Source organism: Anolis carolinensis, chromosome 3 (genome assembly GCF_035594765.1).
Source record: "Anolis carolinensis isolate JA03-04 chromosome 3, rAnoCar3.1.pri, whole genome shotgun sequence".
NCBI lineage: Eukaryota > Metazoa > Chordata > Lepidosauria > Squamata > Dactyloidae > Anolis > Anolis carolinensis.
The window spans coordinates 139,641,061-139,668,524 of record NC_085843.1 but is presented as its reverse complement, the minus strand read 5'-3'; the positions used below and the strand labels follow the sequence as shown (position 1 = coordinate 139,668,524).

General features: G+C 39.9%; 1 protein-coding gene across 2 annotated transcripts in view; it reads left to right on the top strand.

The window, feature by feature from the left end:
* Positions 1-1,228: 1,228 nt before the first annotated feature.
* The window catches only part of scel (sciellin), a 93,593-nt gene continuing 67,357 nt past the window's right edge, over positions 1,229-27,464 (top strand). For both annotated transcript variants that reach the window (XM_008106872.3, XM_008106871.3), the window contains exons 1-3: positions 1,229-1,371; positions 21,899-21,972; positions 25,967-26,084. In XM_008106872.3, the coding sequence (XP_008105079.2) occupies positions 21,930-21,972; positions 25,967-26,084 (161 nt within the window). In that variant the 5' untranslated portion in view covers positions 1,229-1,371; positions 21,899-21,929. The remainder of the gene's footprint in view (positions 1,372-21,898; positions 21,973-25,966; positions 26,085-27,464) is intronic.

Sequence of the window (27,464 nt, the reverse complement as noted above, 5' to 3'; positions counted from 1 at the left end):
CTTTAGTGAAGTGAAAAAGTATATGCTTGACTAGTATAAAATGTCACATTTGAAAGCTGAAGACTGACAAAAGATGCTGGGCTGTAGGAAAGAAAAATACGCATTGATCACATAGGCAAGAGGAATGGAAGAACAATGCAGAACAGGCAATGGAGTGGGAACGAAAAATCTGAAAGAAAGGTAGATAAATAGAGGATTTGTTTAAAGAAAACAGAATTTAGAAATTGGGAGGAATCACTTCAAGTCGCGCCAAGACCAGGATGGGCTTTCTATGAACAGGGGGAGAAAAAAAAATACTTGAGATGGTGATCAAGAAACATGGCCCAGATTCCTGTTGCTTATGCCAGCATGGCTACACCATTAGTGGCAGTGGAAGCGAAAAGCGCAGTGAACACAGTGATATGGGAGAAATAAGCCTCCCAGTACCAATAGCTTGTTGCTTAGCTCCCTTCCGGTGACTCCCATGTTCATAGGCCAGTGAACCTCCTCAATTTTCTTTGAAGTTTAAAAGAACAATTCCAAGTTCTGAACTCATTTAGGATATAGCCTTCAACCCCTTGGAAAGCTCTTTTACGAGGAGCAGATTTATCATCTCACTGCCACAGCATCTTCTCTCAACTTCATGACCATGGAAAAAGTGGAGCTGCTGGCATAAAACACCAAAAGGATTCCTGCCAAAGTGCATGATTTAAAACTGTTCTTTCATTATGCATAGTGATAACAGCTCTCAAGTGCATTTATTTATTTGGAGTTGAGAAAATGTTACAATCCAGAAAGATATCCTAAATTAAAATTTTCCTCTGGCTGCAGCCCAGAGTTAGATACCACTTACATTTCTCTCATGTTGTTTCTCTGATGACACCTTGCACTCTTTTATTTTATTTTATTTTTTAAAAAACACACCTATTTTAAAATTTCATAGTGAAGTGACAAGCCCATTGCACTGTGAAAATTGGTGTGTGTGTGCTGGTGGTTTTCTTGTCCTGAGATTCAAGAGGTAGAGTAAAATACCGCAATACCCCAGATAAAAGCATTGTTGTTATGAAGAATGACCAGTTTTCATGCCAGGCATGTTTCTTCACTCTCTGCCCAGGTCTGTTTATGCTTTACAAGAAACAGTGGAGCAGAGTAGAAAAATAAATAAATAATTTGCAAGTGGATTTTAGCTGAATTGGTATGTGTACTAGGTGAACTCCCTTTTCCACACCTTCTTTCCCCTCCCCAAATGACTCAGACTCTGGTAGAGGAGCCTTGAAGCTGTGAAGACTCAGATGGACTGCAAAACTGTTCTTCTGTAAGTGGCACTGTCACAACAGCTTCGCACCAAAAGTACCTCCAGGTTCTGGATCGTCCTGTTGATGGTATACAGAGGTAAGCATTGCTTTTAATACACAGGGTGGATGTTTTTATTGGCCAGAGTATTCCAAGGTGACTTGACTTGCAGGAGTCAACCCCAGATGTTCTTTGGGATGGAAGGGGCAGCTTTTGCTATCACTCTTTTATTCCTTCCTATTTGCATTTCCTACACCATGGTGCATTCTGAATATCTGGTGGTGTCTCAAAAGATTTCTAATTATGACAAAAAGTCAGCAAAATGTGGTTTTAGAATGTAACGTTTAGATCCGTTTTCCTACTCTGTGATTTAAATCATAGTCGGCTGTGCACGCTACTTGTAAGATGAACCATTTGATCCTTTTGTTTAGTGACATGTGTAGAAGATATTGATAGGAGTGAAATTAGACATAAGGTAAATGTATCCTCTGGTATAAGAGGGAAAATGTATCACAGCTTGTTACAGACAGGGAATTAAAAAAAAAACAGCAGCCAAGGCTTTAAAGAGGAGAATAAAGTTAGTTGAGAACGAGCTGTTCTGCTTCATTGAAAAGAATAACACACTTTTCATGCAGAGATGCTTCTTTATTTAAATAATTAGAAGTAACACTTTGATTCTTCAAAAATCTCACTATGAAGAAACAGGGATCTATTGGTATGTTGATATGAAAACAAAATGTATATAAATCCAAATCCTGACAGTGTAAGTAGCTGATTCTATGCTACCTGAGGTTTTAAGGATAAATTCTTTTGAAGGCAGAATTTTTCTCCACCCAAATCCTGAAAAACCAGTTCCCGCAGCTTGCTTGGCTATGAATAGACAAGACATTTCAGCCTTACTTATTTTTTCCGCTCTGTTTTAAAAACCTTCTCATCTTTGTTTGCAATATTTTCTCACAATTGAAAGAATACTATTTATGATGTGTAACTTAGAAGAAGAAATTCTGTTTTGACTCTAACATATGCATATGATAACATCGCTATTGCATTGATCAAATGATTTGGTTAGAGTTTTAGGAAGGCACAATGAGATTTCCATGGCCTTCAGGCAGACTCCATACTGCTCAATCCAAACAGAATGAGATGGAATTTAAGACATATTACATGTGAGTGAAAGAGGGATCTGGGTCTTCTCTCTACTTACCTTTCTTTAGCTGCATGGCTGGCTCAACTAGGAAAGAAAACAAACGAGCAGAAGCATTTTTGGAGGGGTCACCGTAGGAGAGAGGCAGATTCAGCAGTCCCTCCTTCCAAGCACTCTAATATGCTTTAAATGACTTATATATGTACATTTTCTGAGATTTAGACATGTATCTACATAGAGACAACAGCATTAACTATCATTTGACCTAAACCTTTAGATTGCTTGTTTATTCACTAGTTTCCTAAAAGACAGCTTGATGTTATCTTATTTCTCAAAATTTGTGCAGAAACGTCACAGAATGAGGCTTCTGTTACATAAAAAGGGCTGAGAGGAATCATCAGTAAAAAGTATGCTACCTACAATTATTTTTAAAAAATCAAATAAAATGACATTTTAGTGGATACTTGGCATTACCAGAGCAAAGCTTTAAGTAAACATGTTTGTGTTCTTAAAATGTGTATGTGTACTCTCACACACACATTTAGCTAGCCAATTTATTGACTCACTGATGGTCTTTTTAAACCTACCTTTCTTCTGTCGTGTTGACAGAAAATGACAGGAATTGTTCACCCTATTGCTACCAACTTTTTCCATTGGGAGACAAAGGCATGAAACATTTTGTTGGCTTATACCTGTGTCACTATACCCGCATAAGCAGTGGTGACAGGGGGGAAAGGGCCACGGGTATTGTGGTTGTGAAAGTGGCTTTCTCCCATGTAGATGGGAGTGGAGTGAGTCAAAAAGGGCATCACTTGAGTCTGACTCCCTTTCTTGATGTAGAATTCAGAGCTTAGTATTATCGCAACCCAATTGTACTGAAAAATATGCTTGAAAAATTGCCTTTCATAACAGCATGATAGTCTAATTGGTGTGTAATTAGTTGAATAATAATAATTAATGAGAGAAACTATATCTCAATACACGGAAAATGTGGGATTGAGGAAAGAAATTCTCCTTTCTATGCTGCCTGCCCCTTTGGAAACAGGTAGAATTGAGGAACAAGAGTAGAGTGCTTCCTATACACCTTGATAAGAACACATTTCTGCTTTTCTTAAAGCAAGAGTAGGGAACCTTTTTCAGCAAAGGATCACAGACTTCATCAGACAGTCTCGGGGCTTCGTTTCCATGTGCTTAGGAAACCGAGTCCCACAGAGGCCATCACATGATGTAAAGTCACTTCCAGTGGGACTCTGTGGCACTTGGTTTTTCTGTGTGCGTGGAAACAGAGTCTGAAGTCCATCTCCAAACTGGAGAAAGCAGGGGAAAGTGGGGAGAAGACATGGAAAGGTGCAGAAAGGACATGGGATGACTGCCCATCCCAGAAGATGGGGAAAAATGGGAGAGGACAGGGTAAGACGGTTCCTTCTACTTTCCCTCATTTTCCCTCTGCCCATCTGATGAAGTCCTAAATGTAATGTCAGAAAGGGGTATATTCCAGTAGTGGATGGGGCCAAAGTAAAAAGGCTGGGACCAGAAATTCCAGCATATTTTAGTTTAAAGATCTTTACCTTTAAAAGAAACATTTCAGCCTTTCAGTATAGGAAAGGAATAGATCTGGAAATTTAGCAAATATAGTGTTACAGGAAAGGTTGTACAGTCACCTAGAGAGAAAAAAAGGATCAATTGGAATCTTCAGAGGGCTGAATTTAGTTTCAGGACCTAAGATTCCCCAATATTCTCCTACGTAAAGCTTAACATTAGGTCATGTGATTCCTGTGGGCAAGGGCACCATCATAAAATATTGGCACCATGTTATGACCTACTTTCCCTATGGACACCAGTCAGTGGCTGACCAGATGAGAAGAGCAATACATGCCCAATTATGGTTTTCATTGTTACAGACTATATACATTTGTTGAGAGGAACACTGAAACATGTTTTTGAGCAATTTTTTAAAAAATCTCAATACTGTACTTTTAAATAATAAAAGTTACAATTTCCAGAATTGCCCAGCCGCTGTAGCTCTCGGCAATGCTAGCTGGAGATCCAGAGAATTTCTAGGCCCTGCATACAACTCTGAAATGTGAATAGCCTTCTCAAGACAGGCTCAGAACTCCAAGCTTCAGGGCTAAAATAAATGAAAAACTTTACTTTTGAGTTAAGGTGTAAGCACACTTACAGAGGCATAGCAGTCTGACACTACTGTAGGCCATTCTGAGCCCTTTTCAGGGTGAGATAGAGTGGGGTAGAAATATAGTAAATAAATAAAATAAGCTACTTTAAGTGCTGTAGCTGTTACAGCTTTTGCATTGTCTTTAGCCTTCTCTGCCAAAGAATGGTGATGCCTCTCCAAACTTCAAATCCCAGGATTCTGTAGGATGGAGCCATGGCAGTTAAGCATTTCAAAGTACAGTAGAGTCTCACTTATCCAACACTCGCTTATCCAACGTTCTGGATTATCCAATGCATTTTTGTAGTCAATGTTTTCAATACATCGTGATATTTTGGTGCTAAATTCGTAAATACAGTAATTACTACATAGCATTACTGCGTATTGAACTACTTTTTCTGTCAAATTTGTTGTATAACATGATGTTTTGGTGCTTAATTTGTCAAATTATAACCTAATTTGATGTTTAATAGGCTTTTCCTTAATCTCTCCTTATTATCCAACATATTTGCTTATCCAACATTCTGCCGGCTCGTTTATGTTGGATAAGTGAGACTCTACTGTACCGTTCAGCTACAGTGGGAAAGGTTAATCTAGGAGGTTCAAGGAAATGAAAAAGGGCAGACGATGCAAGCCGGGTGTATTAAGAAGGATAAGAAAGACTTTAGAAGGAACTTCCAAGTTTACCACTTTAGGTGGACTCTAAAGATCATTAGCATAATAAAACATTTCAGTCTTTAATGTAACCCAAGTCTCAATAGTTGTTGCATTTGTATTACAGCTTTCCTTCAAGAAGACCAAAGTGGTAGACTTTTCATTTTTATTTTCCCAGTAGCATTGCTACTTCATCATACAGGCCTTTTTTTGCATTGTATGACACTTCCCCGCCAGTCCAGCAATGGATGGGCACGCTGCCCATCACATGACATTGCTGGACTTCCAATGGAGGCCCTGCCTATAACTGGAGTGAAAGCATCCTAGAAAGCTTCGCTCTCAACACGGGAGCATGCCTATGTTGTGCTGGCTCCAATGAAGCCAGCTCAAATCCATGCCTCTTCAGCAATCCTTTCCCCATGTGATAGGGAAAGTGTCACCATAACAAAGTGGAATGTGGGGTTCTTCTCATCCCTGCCGTTTTGCATGAGGGCTGGCAAAACCGCACCGGGGGAATCCTCCATGTGATGAAGTCCCTAGAAGCAGGTTATACTGAGGTATATTGGCTAGCCCAAGTTAAGCCTTTTCCATTTATGAATAAGGGGAAGGTTAAATTCCAGTCTGACTACAAAAAACTCATTAAAGAGCTCCAAGTTTTGAAGATGGTGTTTCTGAACATGTGTATTCTCCTCATTAGCAAATAAAAAACCATTGGTTTGACTCATCTAGGTTGAAAGGAAAGACTTCTTCCTCGAAAACTTGACTCTTGATAACTCTAATTATGAGAACTGAGTCATATAACTAAGTTGAAGCCACTGGGTATATGCTACTAGGGCTGAGATTTGTATCACAGACTGTGTGATAGTAAAGTTATTAATGTTTTCTTTCCATTTTAGAATAATTAAACCTGTCTTCTTCAAGTGGGTAGATGAAAAGTCAGCTGACACGCAAACAAGAGTGGGCATGTCAGCAGGAGCTCCAAAGGATGAAGTTCTTGGCTTTGTACCAGCAGCTCTTAACAGAGGAAAGCAAAATTTAGCTATGAATTCAAACTGCTGACAAGGCAGAGATAATTGGGTTTATGACTCTAGTCATCAGCTCCTGTTCAGACAAAGACAGTCGGAGATTTTAGTTAGTGGTGTGTGAGAAATGGCTTGTTGTAGAACAGCAGGAGTAATTCATTCAAATACAATGAGTTTGGGATTACCGCAAAGTAAACCTGAAGGACTTGTCTCACTCCAATAAATAAATGAATAAGTAAATAGGAAAAATACAATCCCACATACAGGCAGCAACATGGGATGCTGAGGGAGTGATTGTGGTTGTTTTATTTTGGAATGGGAAGCACAGTATTGTTCAAAAGGCTGTCTGGAGAGATGGAGTCCAATGTGTTCTGAAAAGCATTGGAAAAGCTTTGTTAACAGTAGCCAGCATTAGGGACAGAAATAATAGGACAGTATTCCAGCCATCACCTTCTCCTTTGAAAAAGACCAGATTTATGCTACTGAAAGTTGCAAAGCTGCTACCACATACAATACATTTCTCAACTTTACATAAAGTTGCTTTTTTCTTCATGAATCAATTCCTATTGGGGAGATGGGTAAATTTTACTGTCTCTATTTTAGCTGTATCTATACTGTAGAATTATAGCATTAACTGCCATAGCTCAATGCTATACATTCTGAAATTTGTAAATCTGTAAGATATTTACCCTCTCTCTATCAGAGAGCTCTGGTGCCAGAACAAACTACTAATCACAGGATTCCATAGAATGGAGCCATTGCAATTAAAGTACTACCAAACTCCTATAGTTCTGCAGTGTGAATGGTCTCCCAGAGAAAAAGAAAGTATAGTGAAAACATTCTCTTCAGCACTCTTTATCATTCTTAATTCAATCCAGAGATTAACATTCACTCTTGCATGTGTGTTGGGAGTGGGGGCAATCTATAGGTCACTTGTGTGTTATACTTTACCTTGTTTCCTGTTTCAATTAATTCCCAGATAATTTAGTTCAAAAGTTGTGTGGATCTTGGTCCCAAAGGATAAAGTATATGTTTTGGAGTTTAGGATACAGTGAAAATTTAGGTCTTGAGAACTCCCACCACAGCAGACATGGTGGAGATGGTGAAATGGGCCACGGGAGAAACAAATGGAAGAAATAGTGGGCACCAAGGTGTTCAGATCAACATTAGTGGTTACACTTTCTTATATCAACATGAGTTTATGACAGGCCATACCTCGTGTGTTATTTTTAAGCTTGTTGATATTTATGTAATTGGGGTTTTATATAATGTGTGGATTTATTGTCCATATGTTGGGTTGTGGTATGAGGGTTTTTGTATCATGTAGTTGTGTTCTTTTGTACACCATTTTTGAGGCCCATTCGTGGGAGAAAAGCAGGAGAAAAGTAAATAAATAATAATAATAATAATCAGGTATCTTAGTTAATCTAGAGCTTGAATCTTCGGCAAGCAAATGCCTTGGTTTCTGAAGTGAAAAGAACAGCCTAGAACTGTGAAGAGCCAAAGTATAGTGTTGTCATTGATGGGCAAATGACACAGAAACAAGGACATATTGGTCAGAGCTTCACATAGCAATGCATGGTTATTGAGTCAACATTTATTTATTTATTTATTTACAGTATTTATATTCCATCCTTCTCACCCCGAAGGGGACTCAGGGCAGATCACATTGCACATATATAAGGCAAACATTCAATGCCTTAACATAGAACAGAGACAGAGACAAACGCAGGCTCCGAGCTGGCCTCGAACTCATGACCTCTTGGTCAGAGTGATTTGTTGCAGCTGGCAGCTGGCTGCTCACCAGCCTGCGCCACAGCCCGGCTGTGTCCCTATAAACAATGGTTTGAACAGAACGATGCAAAAAAAAAAATGAGAAGACATAGGTTTTTGATGGCTTAGGAATGCTGGTTTGTTTAACCATGGCTTGTTACTATGTCCAAATTCACAACTGTTTCTTGCCCCTAGTTTGTTTCCTCAGTGCCCCACATTGACACAGGAGCTGATGAAAATGGAGACAGATAAACAGACAGATAGGAACAGGGAGAAACCAATCTGGTTTACTTGGTCATCAATTGGTCAATTTTTGGTATATAAAAAAAAAACATAGCACATACCATATTATGTAAATATTGCCAATGACAGTGTTTTAAAGGATATTTGACCATCAACTCTGGCAGGTACCACTTGCAGCAAATATCCTCTGAGGCATTCTTGAGACTACCGAGAAACTGCCAGTTATTACATATTCCAGAAAATGTTGGGGTGAAAACTTATATTAAATCAACTAAAAACAGCCACTTTGAGTTTCCTTGTGTAGAGAAAAAGCAGAGTATAAATAAACATCATCATCATCATGTCTTTTTGATTACTTCACATCTGTGTCCTTGAGATGGTGACCTTTGCTTGAAAACATCATATCTATTTAAAGAATTAAAGTGCTGCAAAATGCTATAAAACATTATTGTTGAAAACATGCAAATGTTTACCATCTTGCTTCTATCCTATTGTCTGGGGTCAGACTACATGTGATAAAAAGAGATCCCTTATTGATCTATTGACTGTGCATAAACAAAATAGAAGCTCGGGGACTATATGAGGAGGAAAATGTCATGTCTCCTTGTGAGATATTTTCTACCAGCATGATTTAGCCAACTTGATTTCCCATCCTCATTTGTGTTTCAGGCAATTGCTACTGAGGCAGCTAGAAATATGCAATGTAATATGGATAAATCATAATAGTTATATAAATCATTAGTAGGCCTGTATAATCTGGGAGGAAAGCGCAGCTGAAAGCACATGAGCAATCTCTGTTGCCTATACTGACTAGCTATGGACTGGCGGGTTCCATCAAAATGCTGAAGAATAGAAAGGATAGCAATGGAAGCTTCCTATTTTTAAGGAAATGGTTCAAAGGATTTGGGTTCAAACTGCAGTAATTCAGAACTATGTGCTTGTCAATTCAACAGCAGGTATTCTGCAAGGCTTCAACAGTACATTGGCCTAAGCTTTTCCAGGTTCTGCCTTTCCAGATCCCCCCCCCCCCCCAGAAATAGCTTCATTTGCCACAGTGCATAAAGTACCTGAATTATCATTGTGCCAAAGTATTAGAAAAGAACTCCCATTACACTTATACATCCTCCACTCTTGCTTCTCTGTCAGTCTTGAATAACCTGATCCCACACTGTCTCCTCACATACATAGACTTTCCCCTACACTGCAAGACCATCCAACTGCACAGCAGGTTTTCTTGGGAAATATAGTTCCAATGTTCCACAAACATTTTCTTGTGTCGGGAGCGACTTAAGAAACTCAATATGGTAAAGATTGGTACACTTTGCTATGATTGCTCATTCCTTCAATTTCAGTGCTTTTGCCACAATTTCAGAATCAGGGGTGCATTTCTCTTTATCTTTTGTGGTTGCTAACTCCCTTAAAGTCAACTTCAACTTACAGTGACCTCATGAATGAAATACAGTTTCCCTCACTTATCGCAGGGGTTATGTTCCAAAACCACGCGCAATAAGTGAAAATCCGCGAAGTAGGGACACTATATTTATTCTATGTGTGGAGGAGAGCAAACCACAGACCACTTACTGCAATGCAGTCTGTACTTTATTTTATCAATTACAATATATAGTACACTGGCAGAGAAGAAGAATGGAAGCTAAATAACCCTTTTTAAAATTCCCCCCCTTCCAAAACTCTTTGCACACCGCAAAAACCCATGAAACAGCAAAAATACCACAATAAATGTGTACATTAATATTAATTGAAAACCCGCAAAACAGCGAGGAAGGGAAAAGTGAACTGGGAAGTAGCAAGGGAACACTGTATTCCAAGTCATCCAGCCATCAACAGCCCTGATCAGATCTAGCAGACTCATGGTTGTTTGTGGCTTCCTTAATTGAAACTATCCATCTGGAATGCAATCTTCCTCATTTCTTCCTGTCTTCCACTTTACCAAGCATTATTGTCTTTTCTAGTAAATTGTGTCTTCTCATATTCTGTCCAAAGCTTGACAGTCTCAGTTTAGTCATATTGGCTTCTAGGGAGACCTCGGGCTTCATTTGCTCCAGGAACTATTTGTTTGCCTTTTTAGCAATCCATGGTATCTGTATAACTCTTCTCCAACACCACATGTCAAATGCGTTGATTGTAATGTCAGCTCATTTCAAACTCAAGTAGTTCACAAACTGCCACACCCTAGTATCACTACCTTGCCCAAAGAGCAAAGGACTATACAAATTAAAAACAAGCACATTGGGTTTCTAAAAAAAGATAAAAACACCAACCAGCTCTCACTACATCTCTGTGCTTCCTCTTTCATTGTTTACTCTATTGAGTCTTTAAGGCTTAGCATTATGAGTCTTAGGGCTTGTCCTCATCATGACACTAAAGCACATGGCCAGCTGGATCACTGGATGTTTCGAAAGGTGTTGTATGGCAACCAGATGCTTGGATGATGGTGGTGGAGCCAGTTATCCAAGTACCTGGTATGTTCTGAAACTATGACTCAGCAGTCAGGATCTAAGTCTTCACTCATTTCATTCTCACATGCAAGAACAAATAAGTTCAAAATCTTTCCTCCTCACTGGGAGAGTTGGTGTGTCTTTCTTTCAAGAAATTTTCACATTTAGGAATTGTTTGGCAAAAAAAATGTGTACAAGAACCCTTGGGTTGCTTTTTTTTACATGGATGTATTTTTGTACAAAGTACATTGAGATTTGTATACACTGTTTTCTGTGCCAAAACTATTCTGCACAAAAAACAAGTTTTTTTCTGTGCCAAAACTATTCTGCACAAAAAACAAGTTTTTAGAGTTTTTTGTTTAAAAAATCAAGTACAAAAGAATTTCAGGGCACGGTTCCTTGATAGCATGCTATCAATATGCCAAGGCACTCTTTTTCATCCACAATAAAGAAAACTTGTCAATTTTATTTCCCTTCCTATGTAGCAGCAAATATGTCTAGAACAGTGGTTCTCAACCTGTGGGTCCCCAGATGTTTTAGTCTTCAACTCCCAGAAATCCTAACAGCTGGTAAACTGGCTGGGATTTCTGGGAGTTGTAGGCCAAAACACCTGGGGACCCACAGGTTGAGAACCACTGGTCTAGAAAGATGCACTCATGGCCAGATGTTAAGGAAAAGCCTCTTTTGAGGCACAGTTCAGAGTGTTCTCAGTTTGTTAGTCTCAGAGATGATGATTACAGAGTAGATAATTAGAAATGCTGTTAGTGGGACAAGAAAGTAGAGTCAGTTGTTTCATAAACAAATGATGTTAATATGAGAAATCTGTGCTTTGTTTCTTGTAGTTGTTATTTGCCATCAAGTTGGCCATGACCTATGGCAGCCCTAGGAATGGGAAACCTCCATGAACCCTGGTCTTCAATCCTGCTTACATTTTTCAAATTCATTGAACCAATCCATCCATCTATAGCATTGTCTTCCTTCTGTCTTGCTGCTTTCACCTTTTCTAAGCATTTTTGTCTTTTTCTAATGAACCCTGCTTAGTCATTTTCACTTCTACGGAAAGTTCTGATTTGTTTTACTCTTGGATTCATTGATTTGTCCTTTTAGCGGTCAGTGACATCTCTAGCATTCTCCTTCAGCTTCACATTTTTTTAAAAAATGTATGTCTGTGATGGCAAAATCAAAGCACGGTTTAAGCCCTGTGTAGGCATTTGCATATGCATCTGGATGCTGTTTTGATTTTTGCGCATCCAGTATAAAAGTCTCAGAAGGGTTCTACAGGAGTATTACATTGCTTATACTGCCAAAAATCTGTGGTTTCTGATCCCAGGAGATGCGCTCAAATATACTTGCAGAGCCCTTCAGGTGAACAGCCATGTTGGTGACAGGACTTCTGTGTGTCTTCTTCTCGCTCCATTTATTTATTTAAGACCATTGAAATGTCATTTTTAAATGTTAAAAGTTTCAAAGGAGCTGAGAATAACAAAAACAGAAAGAATAAAACCATGCTGTGAAAAAGCTGGGTGTAAATTAATTTAATCTATAATAAAATATAAATAAATAAACAAAACAAGAAAAAGTTCAAAACAATTCATTTCAACCTGGTGATTGAAAACCTGTAGTCAACCATGCATGTAGGTCCTTAAACTATCCAGACAACATCTCCTCGCTAAGAATCATAGAATCATAGAATTATAGTGTTGGAATAGACCTCACAGGCCATCCAGGCCAACCCCCTGCCAAGAAGCAGGAAAATCGCATTCAAAGCACCCCCGACAGATGGCCATCCATCTTCTGCTTAAAAGCCTCCAAAGAAGGAGCCTCCAAAATAAGAGAGAGAACCATTTCTATCTGTAAAAGCCATCATATAGAACAGCCTTCACCACCTACCCTGATGCCATCAAGACATGCAGGGCTACAATTTCCCTCATCCCCATCCAGTTCAAGAAGCCCAAATGTGCTGCAGAAAACTTATATGTATCAATCTATCCATCTGGCAGGCTTTTGGGTTTCTCACATTCAAAAATTTCTACATTTTACTCTGGGGACAAATTACATGTACTGGTAATTATGTGCGGAGAAGCCCTGTTGGCCAAAGTAGGAACAGAAGAGGGGAGAGTTGCTTAATCTCTTTCACATCTACCGTTTTTTTCTCCCAGTGTGTGCACCACCCTCAAAACCCATGCTTAACCTCTGAAAGATATCTGGAGCTGGTGGCAGGAAACCAATTGGTGCGGTTTGGAGAGGAAATCTCCATGAACAACATTGGGAAATCCTACTCAACAACAATTTATTGATTAGCCAGTTGGCCTTATCAAGGACAGACAATACAAAAACAACATCCAACATACATCTGGTTCACTTAAAATAAAATACAGATATACAGGTGTCTGCCTGCTTGGTGCCAATGTAGTTTAACTAAAGATCTATGCATCAACTATCCTCGTCTCCCCTACACTGCACCCCAATCTGATCTATGTACTCTGATCTCCTTTTAGCAGCTTTAAACAAATACAAGGCCACTTTTGTTGTCAGAGTGGGGATATAACCGGCCAACAAAAATGAAGTTTTGGCCTCAATAACCCAGCTTGTTCTATTACCAATAAAAGGCCATAAGTATTGTTTCCTTTCTTTTTTATATAGGTTACAGTTGTGCAAAATGTGGTTCAAATTTTTGACTTCAGGGCTGCCACAAATACATAACCTTTCTTCATACGGGATATGATTGAATCTGCCATGTCTCTCCATGGACTCCATTTGGACGAATCTTGCCCTAGTGAAAGTGATTCTTAGGTGTCTTGGCATATCTGCTTTTAGGTACAGTGCCCTCTGGAAATTACGTTTAAAGCGTCCTAACCACTTCAGAGATCCTGTATTAGACAAGGTGGCTATGTCTTTTTGGGCTTCAATATCTAGGATTCTTTGGATTACTGTCCTTTTTTCGGCATCCCTATTCTGGTCTGATGAAGTAATATGTAATCCACAGGAGCAAAGAAACCTTTCTAGTTGTTCTGCCCAGGAGTCTTGGTTAAAGACATTAGATTGTTCTAAGAAGCACAATTTTGGCAGTCTGTTATTTTCGAGATTTTTTATTTTAGACCAATAGTTAAAGGCCCTGATTTTGGCGAGACCTTCGATAGAATGTATTTCTAACTCTGGTCTAACTGCGGCAGCGGTGGGAAATCCTACTCAATTCAGAATGCAAATGGAAGACTTAGAAGAAGTACCTTTGGTGCCAAATCCTGTTGCTGCGAGTTGTGAGATTTATTTGGCTCTCACTGGCCAGATTTGAAGGGACGAGTCTAGCCTTACCCCCCCCCCCCCACATTGCTTTCCATGCATGATTTGCTCTCATGTGGTGTTTTCCACACATGGAAAGGAATGAATATGAAGATGAAATGTTCTTATTTATATATAGACTTCCCATGCAGGAAAAATCAGGGTGGGTTTGTGTGGAGACTTTCTGTGTGAGCAAGAACTTCTCTTCAGACCTGTCACTTTATGCATGAAAGAAGTGATGATGGAAAGGGTGGCATGAGGAGCTCCCTTCTTTGTGAGTCAATTAAAACAAGGTAACGCCTGGACAGGGTGTCTACACTTGTGGGGTATGAGCCTGGCAGCTCCAAATACAATGCTTTCCATTTACAGACAAAAAGCAAAGCACAACTGGGGGTGCATTTACACTGTAGAATTAATGTACTTTGACACCATTTTAATTGCCATGGCTATCGCCTTTTCCCCCAAAGAGTGCTGGTGCCTCCCCAAACTCCATCTCCCACTATTCCACAGCATTGATCCATGGCAGTTACAATGGTGTCAAGTTGCATTAATTCCACAGTGTAGATGCACCCCAGGTTTTGCATACACAAGTCAAAGTCAAAGTAAAGAAGAAATCAATGGGCTTCATTTGAAATGTGTTTGTTTTGTTTCTCATTCCCTTCTCACTGTTTTAATTCTCATTATAACATTATCATTTAAAACATTACATTCTTATTTAACTGGATTCAAACAGAGAGGGGGGAAAATTTTTCCTTATTTTTAAAAGAATGTGCAGGTGAGCCTGCATATTTTAGCCTTCATTGTCAAAGAGGGCCAGTGCCTCATCAAATGACAAATCCCAGGATTCCATAACATTGAGCCATAATAATTAAAGTGGTGTCAAACTGTATTAATTCAATAGTATAGTCACACCTTAAGAGTAGTATAAATTTTTATTTCAGAAGGAAACACGTGACAGAATCCCATAAGGCAGGAGTGGGACTCATTCAGTTTTTCAGACATTGTTGGACCACAAGTCCCAGCATCCCTAGCCAGCATAGTGAATGATGAGGAATGCTGGGAGTTGCAGTATGACAGTATTGGGAGGACTCCCTTGCTATAGAGTCATAATGGAGTGTTCTCCAAGAGTCCTTCCACACAGCCATATAACTCAGAATATCAAGGAAGAAAATCCCACAATATCTGCTTTGAACTGGCTTCTCTGAATTCACACTGCCATATATTCCAGTTCAAAGCAGAAAATGTGGGATTTTATTCATCTGTGCGGACGGGCCCTCTGTTCTTTTGTGCTCTCATCCCTTGTGTGGGGAGCAATCCATTAGACTTCTTTAGTTGCCTAAATGCTGCTGGTGTGGCTGGAGGCAGACACAGTGACCTGATGCACTTGTGAGCTGCCACCAGCGGAGGAGGGTGGCACATGACTCCCACAAAAAGCTAGCTCTCTTGAAAACAACCTTGTTCCTTACTGCCTAGTCAAGGTGCTATGGAAACAGATGGGTTATGAAAGAGCCTGTCAAAAAGTCAATATGTTTTCTGTACACCACAGTTCCTTGGGATTTGAAAAATAGGTGGCTCTCTCTAGATCTTATGTAATACTGCTACTGAAGTGCTCTCATCTGCCAGGATTGAATAGGCCATGAAGTATAAACCAAATGGCTTTCATTCTAGCTTTTTTTGTATGTCAGGAGCGACTTGAGAAACTGCAAGTCGCCTGTGGAGTAAGATAATTGGCCACCTGCAAGGACATTGCCCAGAAGATGCCCAGATGTTTATGATGTTCTGCCACCCTTGTGGGAAGCTTCTCTCATGTCCCCACATAGAGTTGGAGCTGACAGAGGGAGCTCATTCTCACTCTCCCTGGGTTGGATTTGAACCAGCAACCTTCAGGTCAGCAACCCAACCTTCAAGTCAGCAGTCCTGCCGGCACAGGGCTTTAACCCATTGCACCAGGGGGTGCTCCTTCATTCTAGCTGGAAAATTGGAATTTTCTTCACACAGGGTGCTTGGGGCAGCTTCAGATTCAACACATTTATTCCAAATGCAGAGTGGTCTAAATGACCTGGGGTGCATTTTGCTCTACTAGACTGTCGCTTCCTCTGTATCATCACCATCACTCCTCATGAGTGACACCCAAGCTCCTGGCTATTGTGGGCACCTTAGTTGGTGTCAGGACAGGGCAAGGAAAGCATGATCACATCCAAATTGGACCCAATATCTTTGGCCAGACAATCGTGAGGCACCAGGATACTCAGGAGTTTCCAACTATTTCAGGAGTATGTTAAAGCAAGGCAAAGTCTAACTGACCCCCTCCCAAATAACCACTCAAGGACACTGTGTGTCATGAAGAAAACCAGTGGACATTCAGACTGAGTATTAGGCTTGAATCCCCCAGTGTCCAAACTTCCCCTAATTGTCCTGAATATTAGAAACATTTGGAACATAGACAAAACTAAGAAGGAAACATTTAGGTTGCTGCAAAGAATAGCATTAAAACACAAAGTAGCTCATCCTTTGGAGGAAATTGTGGGTTATGAGTATCACTGATGTTACTGCTGTCTCTTCAGCTTTGTGGGGATTTTTGAAAGCTTTCAATAATGTGCAATTATGCTTGAAGAATTAAAAGTGAATTTATGGGGCTACAATAAGGTTGTGAGTACCAGCATGGTGTCGAGGTTGGATGTTCAACTTAGATTCTGGGAAATCAGGGTTTAAATATCTGCTCAGACACGAAAACCACTGGATCACTGTAGAGAAGTCAGTCTCTATCTCAGATGTAAAGCTAAAACTTGCTCCAAACAAATTTTGCCAAGGAAATCTGGTAATAGGTTTGTTTGCCTTAGTGTCGCCAGAAGTCAGAAATGACTTGATGGGACACAACAGCAGCAGCAGCAGCAGCAACAACAACAACCTCAGTATATTCCAAACATGGAATCTTTATTATGAAGAATATTGGAAGACTGGTTACACATTTGGTGGAATCTCATAAGAAAAATATTGTCAGGCGTGAATGTTAATCAAAATACATTTTTTAAAAGTTTGCTTCTTAATTTGGAGACAGGAAACAGTAGGGATAATCCTGCAATGACCTTTTTGTTTTTAAAACCATTAAGCTGTTTTGCTGTTGCCTTGGATTTTTAAATGACAATAATTACTGAGGCAACATAAATTAGCAGCAAAAATGCTTATGTGATAGTTTTAAAAGTTTTTTGAACATAATAGTTTTTAAGAAACATGCCACGTGAGCAGACTGTCCAGTAGGGATTTCACAACTTATTACAGAATTTACTGTAGCCTTCAGTCATTTTTGTTGAGTCAGAAGGAATGCTTACAAGTTGTATGTTCTACTTATATGGTAATTAATAGCTTTGTTTCAGGAGATTAACAGAGATTAACCAAAAGGTGTTGTCAGTCTCATGTATTGAAGAGGTGTTGTCAGTTGTTTCCTTATTAGCAACCTACATTCTTAACTTTTTAATAGAGGTGCATATCAAATTGGTATGGAGAGACTGCATCTTTCTGGGACCAAATTGATGCATAGCCCCCAACTGTCCTGATTTGGCAAAGACAGGTTTGAATACTCTTCCATCTCACTTTTTCAGCTGTTTTCCTCTTTTCTCACTTTTCCTCTCCTTCTTGAACTTGCTTCAGTTACTGCAAACTGTGTTCAAAATACAAAAGTACTTTGCACTCCGTTGACCCATGAGGTGGGGATAGGGTAAAAAATGGTAAAGGTTTACCATGTCCAGTCGTGTCCGACTCTGGGGGTTGGTGCTCATCTCCATTTATAAGCCGAAGAGCCGGCGTTGTCCATAGACATCTCCAGGTCATATGGCCGGCATGACTGCACAGAGCGCTGTTACCTTCCCACTGGAGTGGTACCTATTGATCTACTCATATTTGCATGTTTTCGAACTGCTAGGTTAGCAGGAGCTGGGGCTAACAGCGGGCGCTCATTCCTTTCCCGGGATTTGAACCTGGCACCTTTCGGTCTGCAAGTTCAGTAGCTCAGCGCTTTAATACACTGTGCCACCAGGGGCCCCAACCAGGGGATAGGGATGAAGGGGCAGATCTTGCCCTTCCCAGCAGCCTCGGGCAAAAGCAAACTGCTTTCCTAGGTTGTATATTCCCCTCGTTAATAATTTTTGTCATCTTGACCACACTCTGATGTTGTTTGGTCACACATCTTCTGCTTTTCATTTTGGAGTATATGGTTGATTGTTTGTTGTTGTTTTGCAGTCATACTCAATTCCCAAACATACCAATTGAATTTGTAATCTGCCAAGGCTGTGACCTACCAAGTCATATGCAGCCCACTGGCCATTTTTTGTGTGACAGGAGCGACTTCTGGTGTGAGAGAATGGGCTGTTTGAAAGGACATTGCCCAGGAGACGCCCGGATGTTTTAACATCCTGTGGGAAGCTTCTCTCATGTTGCTGCATAGGAAGCTGGAGCTGACAAACGGGAGCTCACCCCACTCCCTGGATTTGAACTGCCAACCTTTCGGTCAGTAGTCCTGCTGGCACAAGGGTTTAACTCATTGCGCCACTGGGGACTACAGCACACTGGTCATGATATAGCCTGTTAAGCAGTTGACAACTTTGGTGTTCCCACAGATTTAGACCATGAAAAAAGTAAGGACAGATTGAGATTGTCATGGCAGAGTCATTGTACACTATACTGCCTTTCTTACTGCATCTCTAAATTGGCCCATTGCCTTCTGGTGTGGTGAAATATGCAGTTATGTTGCCAGTGCCCAAGTGGCAAAGCTGCTCAGTATTAGACCATTTCATTGGGAAGAGAGAGACCTTTCATCTGGTTCTTTGCTTCAAACTGCAAAATGTCTTCAGTTGGCCCTGGGAATTGTGGATGTATTGTCCCCTCGCAGGTTGATGTGCCTTCATGCATTTGGCATGATGAATCACATACTGTTCTGGCTTGTTGTTCAAAATGGCAAGGATAGTTAACAGCAAGCAATGTACGTTTTCTTCTTTCTGTAGAGAAATGAAAATACAGGCAGTTCCTGTATTACAAACACCTGTCTTAGAAATTACTCATAGTTACAATTGGGGTGAGACAACAGAAAGTGAGAGAAATCTACCCCTAGGAAGGGAAATTCACTCCTGAAAGAGTTATCATGGAGAAAAGGTGTCTCAACCGAAGTTTTATCATCAATCCTTGCTCTCACAACAAGCTTTTTTTCCCTTCAAAATCCAATAACCACAGGGACAGAAAGTGATGAGGTGAAATCTTATGATCAGGGGCACAGACAGTGAAAAAAACCCCACAGGGGTGTTAACCCTTCCCAATGCTATCCAAAGCTTACAGTTTCTATCCTGTTCTGCTCCCCTGAATCCCCTAAAAATTGGTCCCCATTCTGGTGGCTCACTGGTGCTTCTTTAACATCTGCCCTAATACTATTTCTTCTTGAATGTTACTTTGATTCCTTTGCAGTAGTTTGTATTGGTAGCTCTTCAGAATTCACAACATAGCTGGCAATACACAGAAAAACAACCACAATACATAAAAGAGTAAGTACACAAGAGTAGAAAACTTTCCAGTTGGTCCTTAAGTACAAATCCAGAGGACTAAAATTGAATTAGTACCTGACCCTCAATGTAATCTTGTTATAGTCGCTGGATTCTAGAAATCTGTTAAAGATTATGTTGAGCCTTGGCTTCCGTCTCTTTTCATGTCCTTAACACAACAGTTTGTGATGTTAATTACAAATCTGCTCTGTGTGTCATTAGCCTAATGTACATTTACCCAACTATTTTGATCATGGATGAAATAATACATGATTATTCATTACTGTACCTGTCTTCCTGATTTCTTTTCATACGAAGAAATGAAAAGGGAGGCCCAGTAGTCAGAGAGTCAACATAATGCCATTAACATGTTACTGCTTCTTTGGGTAGGACTTAAGTACAGTAGCAACTGATTTTCTCTGACTAGGCAAAAGCTACTGGGAGGATGGGCAATTTAATATCCCTTCTCCCTCTGAAAAAAAGATGAATAGGGACTAATGGTACCTTTCTTACAGCAGCTGTTGTGTATGTATGTACATGCACAAGGAGTCTTACTTGTCTGCCTGCCTGTCAAGAGTACCAGGATGAGGGATTATGGGAACCTTTAGTCCAGGGGTTCTTAACCAGGAGTCCATGGATGCCAAGGTGTCTGTGGAATGATTTCAGGGGATCTGTGAGTTTGAATTGGGAAAAAAATCAACTTGTAATCTTTATAATTAAAAGACATGCTGATACAGTAGAGTCTCACTTATCCAACACTCACTTATCCAACATTCTGGATTATCCAATGTATTTTTGTAGTCAATGTTTTCAATATATTGTGATATTTTGGTGCTAAATTCGTAAATACAGTAATTACTACATAGCATTACTGCGTATTGAACTACTTTTTCTGTCAAATTTGTTGTATAACATGATGTTTTGGTGCTTAATTTGTAAAATAATAAACTAATTTGATGTTTAATAGGCTTTTCTTTAATGCCTCCTTATTATCCAACATATTCGCTTATCCAACGTTCTGCTGGCCCGTTTATGTTGGATAAGTGAGACTCTACTGTATATATAATAAAATCTGCTGCTGCATTCTGAGAAGGGGACTTTGATTTTCCGTCAAAGGGGTCTGTGGAACAAAAAAAAGGTTAAGAACTTTGTCTTGCTGTGAGTTTTCTGGGCTGTATGGCCATGTTCCAGAAGCATTCTCTCTTGACATTTCTCCCCATCTATGGCAGACATCCTCAGAGGTTACAAGGTACCTCACAACCTCTGAGGATACCTACCATTGATTCGGGTGAAACATCAGCAGAGAATGCTTCTAGAACATGGCCATACAGCCCAGAAAACTCACAACAAGCGAGTGATGCCAGCCATGAAAGCCTTCGACAACACAATCCCTACTTCTTCTTCTATTTTTTGTTTTTCTTTTCTATTCTATCAGATGTGGAGATTATGGAGCCCATACTCTCCAACCTCTCTGTTTGGCAAGGACAGCCCCAGTTGATATTTTATCCTCCCACTTTTTCAACTGTTTTTAAAATGCTTTGCTTCTCTCTCCTTCCACATTTCCCCTTTGTCCTCAGCATACCCCAGTTGCTGCAGACTCTGTTCAGGTGCGAAAGTAGTTGTCACTCAATTAAATGGAGTGGGGATCACACAGGAAAAGCAAACCTTGTTACCAGCAGGTTCGGGTTAAAGCAAACTACTGCAACCTCCCCTGGCTTTTGTGTTCTTCCTCATTAATGCATTCTGCCACGTTGACAACATTCTTACGTTGCTTGCTCACAAATATCCTAGTTTTTGTTTGAAAAACTATTGGAGGGTTTGGTGGCCCTCCTGATATTGTTGGATTGCAACTTCTCTCAGCCCTAACCAACAAAGTTAATATGAAGGGCTGAGAATCTTTGCAATTCAGTCATATTTGGACAGTCATAAAAGGTAAAGTTAAAGGTTTACCCTTGACAATAAGTCTTGTCGACTCCGACTCTGGGAGTTGTGCTCATTTCCATTTCTAAGCTGAAGAGCCTGCATCGTCTGTAGATGTCTCCAAGATCATGTGGCCAGCATGACTGCATGGAGCATTATTATCTTTCCCCTGGAGCAGTACCTATCGATCTACTCACATTTGCATGTTTTTGAACTGCTAGGTTGGCAGAAGCTGGGGCTAATTCACTCTCGGAATTCGAACCACCGATCTTTTGGTCAGCAAGTTCAGCAGCTCAGTGGTTTAACCCACTGTGCCTTGGACAACCATAGCTTACCAATATTAGCTTAGATTATAGCATACACATACAGATTGAAAAATATTTTTATCCTGTCATTTTCATGTTTTGCAAGCACATAATTAATTTCTACTCTTTTTTCAGTGCGTAGGTGAGAATACAGCTCTTGAACAAAATGGCAACATCCACTGTTGGAAAATCACCGCCAAACAAGAATGGTAATGTTATTGCTCTTTCTGGGTGGGCATCTGTTGAGTTAGTCAAAGGGTGGGGGAAATGTAGCACACTTGTAAAACCTGAAACACAAGAACTGACTGATGTGTCTTCTGGTCTTTTTCATTTGAAGCACAGTCACTTCTGTAAGAGTTAATGCAACTGTTAGAAATCTTGATTTAAGGAGAAAACACACCAGTGGCTCAGAGAAAGAAATGCAGCTTTATTGTAGCAACTCCATTCTAGCTAAGAAAGTTCCTCAGGGTGCTGATCTAACCTAGCTACATCTTGGAAGGTTGATAGAGGACTCATGGGAATGAGAATTGATAGAGAAATATCCCTAAAAGTATCAGGTTACATCACAGAGGGTTCAGGAAAGGTAGACAGAGAGGGCGTGAGAATTGAGATTACTCAAACTATTACTGCTTCTCACTGTGAGCCATTTTTCACTCTTCAGTGTTAAAATGTAGCATTTCCAACAACTTCATTGTTGTCAATGTGAAGGAACTGCTAGCCTAACTGGACCCAGTATTAATTAATTTTCTTTTAACTCGTCTTTTCCCTTCCTTCTTCCCTAAAATGTTTCTTTTGTAAACATTTCACATGCAGGTAAACATTAATTTTGTTTGTTTATTGTTTAAGGAAAAAAACACATTAAGAAGGCAGATTAGCAGGAACACTGAGTTTCACTAGCAGCCTTACATTCAAGTCCAGTTAAGATGGCATCTCTGCTTGCATTGGTGAAAGTGCATTGCAATATATGCTGAAATATGTTTGCCATGCACTGAACACATTTGGGTTTAATTATTACATGTATGTGATGTACGGCAGCCAGAAACATCAGTCACTATTACAATAATTTGTTCAAATTTCAGTAAGCTAACATTATACTTATTGGTTATAATGATGTTTTGGATAGCTGTAAACAGCAACAAGTACAGAGCCTTCAAAGAATATAGCTAACACCTCTAAACTGATCACTTGCTGTACTGAGAGTGAAATGAGCTGCCAAACTACTGACCTCAAGGATGGGTTGCTGAACTGAAGGTTGCTGGTTCGAATCCGCAAGATGGGGTGAGCTCCTGTCTGTCAGCTCTAGCTTGCAGGGACATAAGAGAAGCCTCGCAGCAGGATGGTAACACATCCAGGCATCCCCTGGGCAACGTCTCTGTGGACGGCCAATTATCTCACACCAGAAGCGACTTGCAATATGTTCTCAAGTTGCTTCTGACATAATAAAAAAAACTAGAATGAAAATTCCTTTAAATGCAGTGTGACTTACTTCACATTCATAGGATTGTGCTGTCAATTATCTGACTATATTCTGTCCAATACTTGACTCTCAGTATTGGAAAAATGAGATATGAATGAATGAACAACAATGACAATAATGGAAGACAATGAACAAACAAATTAATTGAAACATATTTTTAAATTGTGCATTGGAATGTTAACTGGTCTATTTACAACATCAGTGATTCTTAAATCATGTCATATTTTGGACTGACAGGGCTTTTCCCTCAATGTGCCAAGGGCCAGAACCATATTTTTGTCTCTTTCTTGTTTGGAAACTCACCATAGCCTGGGAAGTGGTGGCAATCCATAGATTGCCACTTTGAATAGCCTTGTTCACTGGTCAAAAGGGCTGATATGGCCCTCAGTAAAATTTAGTGTTATGTTCCGGTCCTAGATGATGTCTAAACCAATTAAGTTCATGGAGCTGCCATGGACAGACAGGTTTTTTTATGTGTCATGAGTGACTTGAGAAACTGCAAGTCATTTCTGGTGTGAGAGAACTGGCAGTCTGCTAGGAGGTTGCCCAGGGGATGCCCAGATGTTTGATGTTTTACCATCATTGTGGGAAGCTTCTCTCATGTACCTGCATGAGGAGCTGGAGTTGACAGAGGGAGCTCACCCACTCTCCCCAGATTCGAACCACCGTCCTGTAGGTAAGCAGTCCTGCCAGCACAAGGGTTTAACCCATTGTGCCACCAGTGGCTCTGGGTTGACAGGTGAATTGAATGCACCCACAGCAGCAAAATTAGGTTCTGCTGCTGAATTTCAGCTGATTCAGCATTTTGGCCCCTAGTCAGTTTCTGGTAGCCAGAAGTTGCTGTGGTCTGTTAGAAGAGCAATAACTTTTGCAAAATGCTAGGGCTCTTGTGTTTCCTTTGGGTGCCTGTGTATTGACGTCTTTGAAATTGTGGTCATCATCATAGCTCAATGTCAGTCATTTTAGAGCAAGTAAAACTGCTTTAATATTCATATAATGCACGTGAAAAGGCAGTATTACTACTGCTATTACTACCTCCTCCTACTCCTCTTTCTCAATTCATTCATTTATATCCCACGTTTTCACCAAATTTGAGGCAGCTCCTTGCAGATCATGAAAAAGATTTGTGGTCCTAAACTTCTGGTGTCATTATAAGAAAATTGCTGCATAGCCCTATCTGTCTGTCCAGGATATTTCTCCATGATGATATGGAGAAACCAGTCTCTGTGTGTACTGGGGGAAAAATGTAAAACAAGGAAACCAGTCACCAGTTCTCCCTTCTGATGTTGCAGGATTTCAGTTCTCAACAGCTCCAGCCAAGATAGTTAATGATCAGGAATGAAGGAAGATGTAGTGCACCAACATTTGGAGGGCTATGTTGTCCTCAGCACTACTTTGGGGAGTGTCATTTTCACAAACTGCAATTCTGTACAACTCATGTTTGCCTGAGGGGAAGTCTCATTGAACTCCAGGGACTCTCTCCTGAGTTGAAAGGGACTTAGCTCTTAAGTGGAATAATTTCTAGCTTAATAAATAGTTGCTTGTCATATCAAACAGACAATAGTCTGCCAGCTAGATTTTATTGCTGAGAGAGATAAATGAATAGGTGTTCCAGGCTCGCACTCCTCCTAGCTTCATGCATGTCCATGCTTAGTCCAAGATAATTGTCTAGTCTGAAGGGGAGTGTTTAATTACTATTGTAGACCAAGGCGTTGTTAAAAAGAATTAATACCGGTAGCACATAGCAATGTAATCTGCAAAGTGAAGAATGCTGTTCTTCAGTGATTTCAACCATAGCTTTTCCAGATATGGGAACTGACCACAAGGCATTAATAGGACAAGTCTGTACATGAGATTCCGCAGCAACTTTCTTCAGTTGCAGCTGAGTTGGACCAGTTCTATTCAATTCTTCTAACTGTGTCATTTTGATCTCTGCTGGATCATTTGCACATGCCAGCCCCTTGCTATAGCAGCCATCAACCCATGAGTGGGATCCCAATTGGCTCTTGGTTGGAATTAATGGTTCTCATTCTTTAGACCTCCAGGTATTTTGAACTAAAGCTCCCATAATTTCAGAACTGAAGATGATAGCTAGGCTTCTGGGAGTTATCCAAAACTATCAGAAGATCAAAGATAAAAATCACTCGTCTAAATGCAATGAACCTAAATCAAGAATGCAAATAGATGATTTTAAAAAAAATCAAAATATTCATCCATCTATTAGTAAAGGTAAAGTTTCCCCCTGACATTAAGTCTAGTTGTGTCCGACTCTGGGGGGTTGGTGCTCATTTCCATTTCTAAGTCGAGGAGCCAGCATTGTCCGTGGACACCTCCAAGGTCATGTGGGATGACTGGATTTGAACTGCCAACCTTTCGTTCAGCAAGTTCAGCAGCTCAGCGGTTTAATCCGCTGTGCCACCGGGGCCTCCTCCTATCCCTTTGTAGGTTTGTTCAAAAGCATTTATATGCTATCTGTTTTCCTCAGTTAGAGATATCTGAAGTAGCTTATATTTGTAACAATGTTAAATAATAGGCCATTTGACACATTAATATACAAACAAACATGAGACAGCAAAACAAATTAACAGGAATGTACCTTAAACATAGAAAAGTGGAGACCTCGAGTGAAAAGTTGTTCAGGAGGGAAGAGGTAGCTTTAAGGTTTCTTCCCAGTCAAGCCTCAGTGTTCTGAACATTTTGTCATATGATTCTTTGTGTGTAAATAGATGCCAAGAATGCTTCTCTTGCAATGAAGAGCAGGCAACAAGTTATCAGTGAGGTCAACAAGCGAAGGACCCTGTTGCAAGATAACAGCTGGATAAAGAAGAGGCCTGAAGAGGAAAAGTAAGGAAATATCCATTTGACTTTTGGGCAAAGTTGGTCATACACAACATATCTTATTATTATTACATCAGTCAATTTCACTAGTTTGTTTTATGGTGTGTGTGTATGTGTGTGCCCTCCAACGTTTTGATTTGGCAGAAATAATTCAGAGGATTTCACTTCACTTTCTGTCCCTGTGATAATTGGATTTTGAATAATTTCGATTTTGTGGAAACAAGGATTAAGTGGAGACATTTTTCTCCATGATAACTTTTTCAGGAGTGAGTTTCCCTTCCTAGGGGTAGATATAACTCCCTTCCTGTTTTCTCACCTATGTTTTGAACTTTGCAAGTTGGATATTTGTAACTTGGGGACTGCCTGCATTGCAGTTTCTCATTTCTCCTCTCACTTTCCCACCTTGTCATCAACTTATTTTAGTTTCTACAAACTGAGTCCAAACTACAAAATCAGTTTGCACTGAATTAACTCAGTGGAGGGGAGGGGGAAGAAGGGGAATAAAATGTAGTCCTTCCCAGTTGATTCAAGCAACAGTAAACTGCGGCAGCATCTCCCAACTTGTGTCTCCTCCCTCATTAATGACTGTTGCTATCTAAACCATACTCTGATTTTCATCTGTGAAATATTATAAATATGTGTGGGCAGGGGTAATTTTTTCCCAATACAGATTTAACCAGGCCTTGGAATTTATTTAATTTTACTATTGTGTCCATGTTGATGAAATCTGGGAATTAATAATAAATCAATTTTGTCCCAGTCCCAGATTTAACTACTCATATTTCCTAAATTCTAAGATGTCATTGATTGTAAGACACACACTAATTTCAGTACCTCTAACAGAAAAAAGCTTTATTGATATGTTAGAAAAGTACCTGTGATTCTGAGATGCATCCCATTTTTGTAGACGTTTATATGAATGGGAAAATGCATTTTAGAATTAAAGAAATTAGGTAGTTTAGGTTCCTTACTAATCTGAGTGCAGCCCAAAACCAGACTTAGCAAGAGAACTTGGCAACTGTCTTGTTTTCCATTCAAATCACATAACAAAAACAGAAACTCAGTAGAATTATTTGGGGAATGTTACACATGGCTGGAGACCTATGTTCTTCATTGTTGAATTAGAAAAGAAAACACTGTACAGGTCTCATTTAAAGAGATTTCTGTGCTTCCTGGTAAACTCATTTGCTTTCCTTTAGATCTCTGTTCTTCAAGTGGAAATACAGATTGTTCCTGGGATTTGTAGTCTGGTTGAGGCATGAACACTATTAGGCAGAGAAGTCTAACGATCTTGTAAAACTACAACTCTCATGATTCCTTAGTATTGGACTGTAGTATTCTGCATCCTTGGAAGCCTAGGATTCTGTAAGCAGTTGCCAGGGGTTT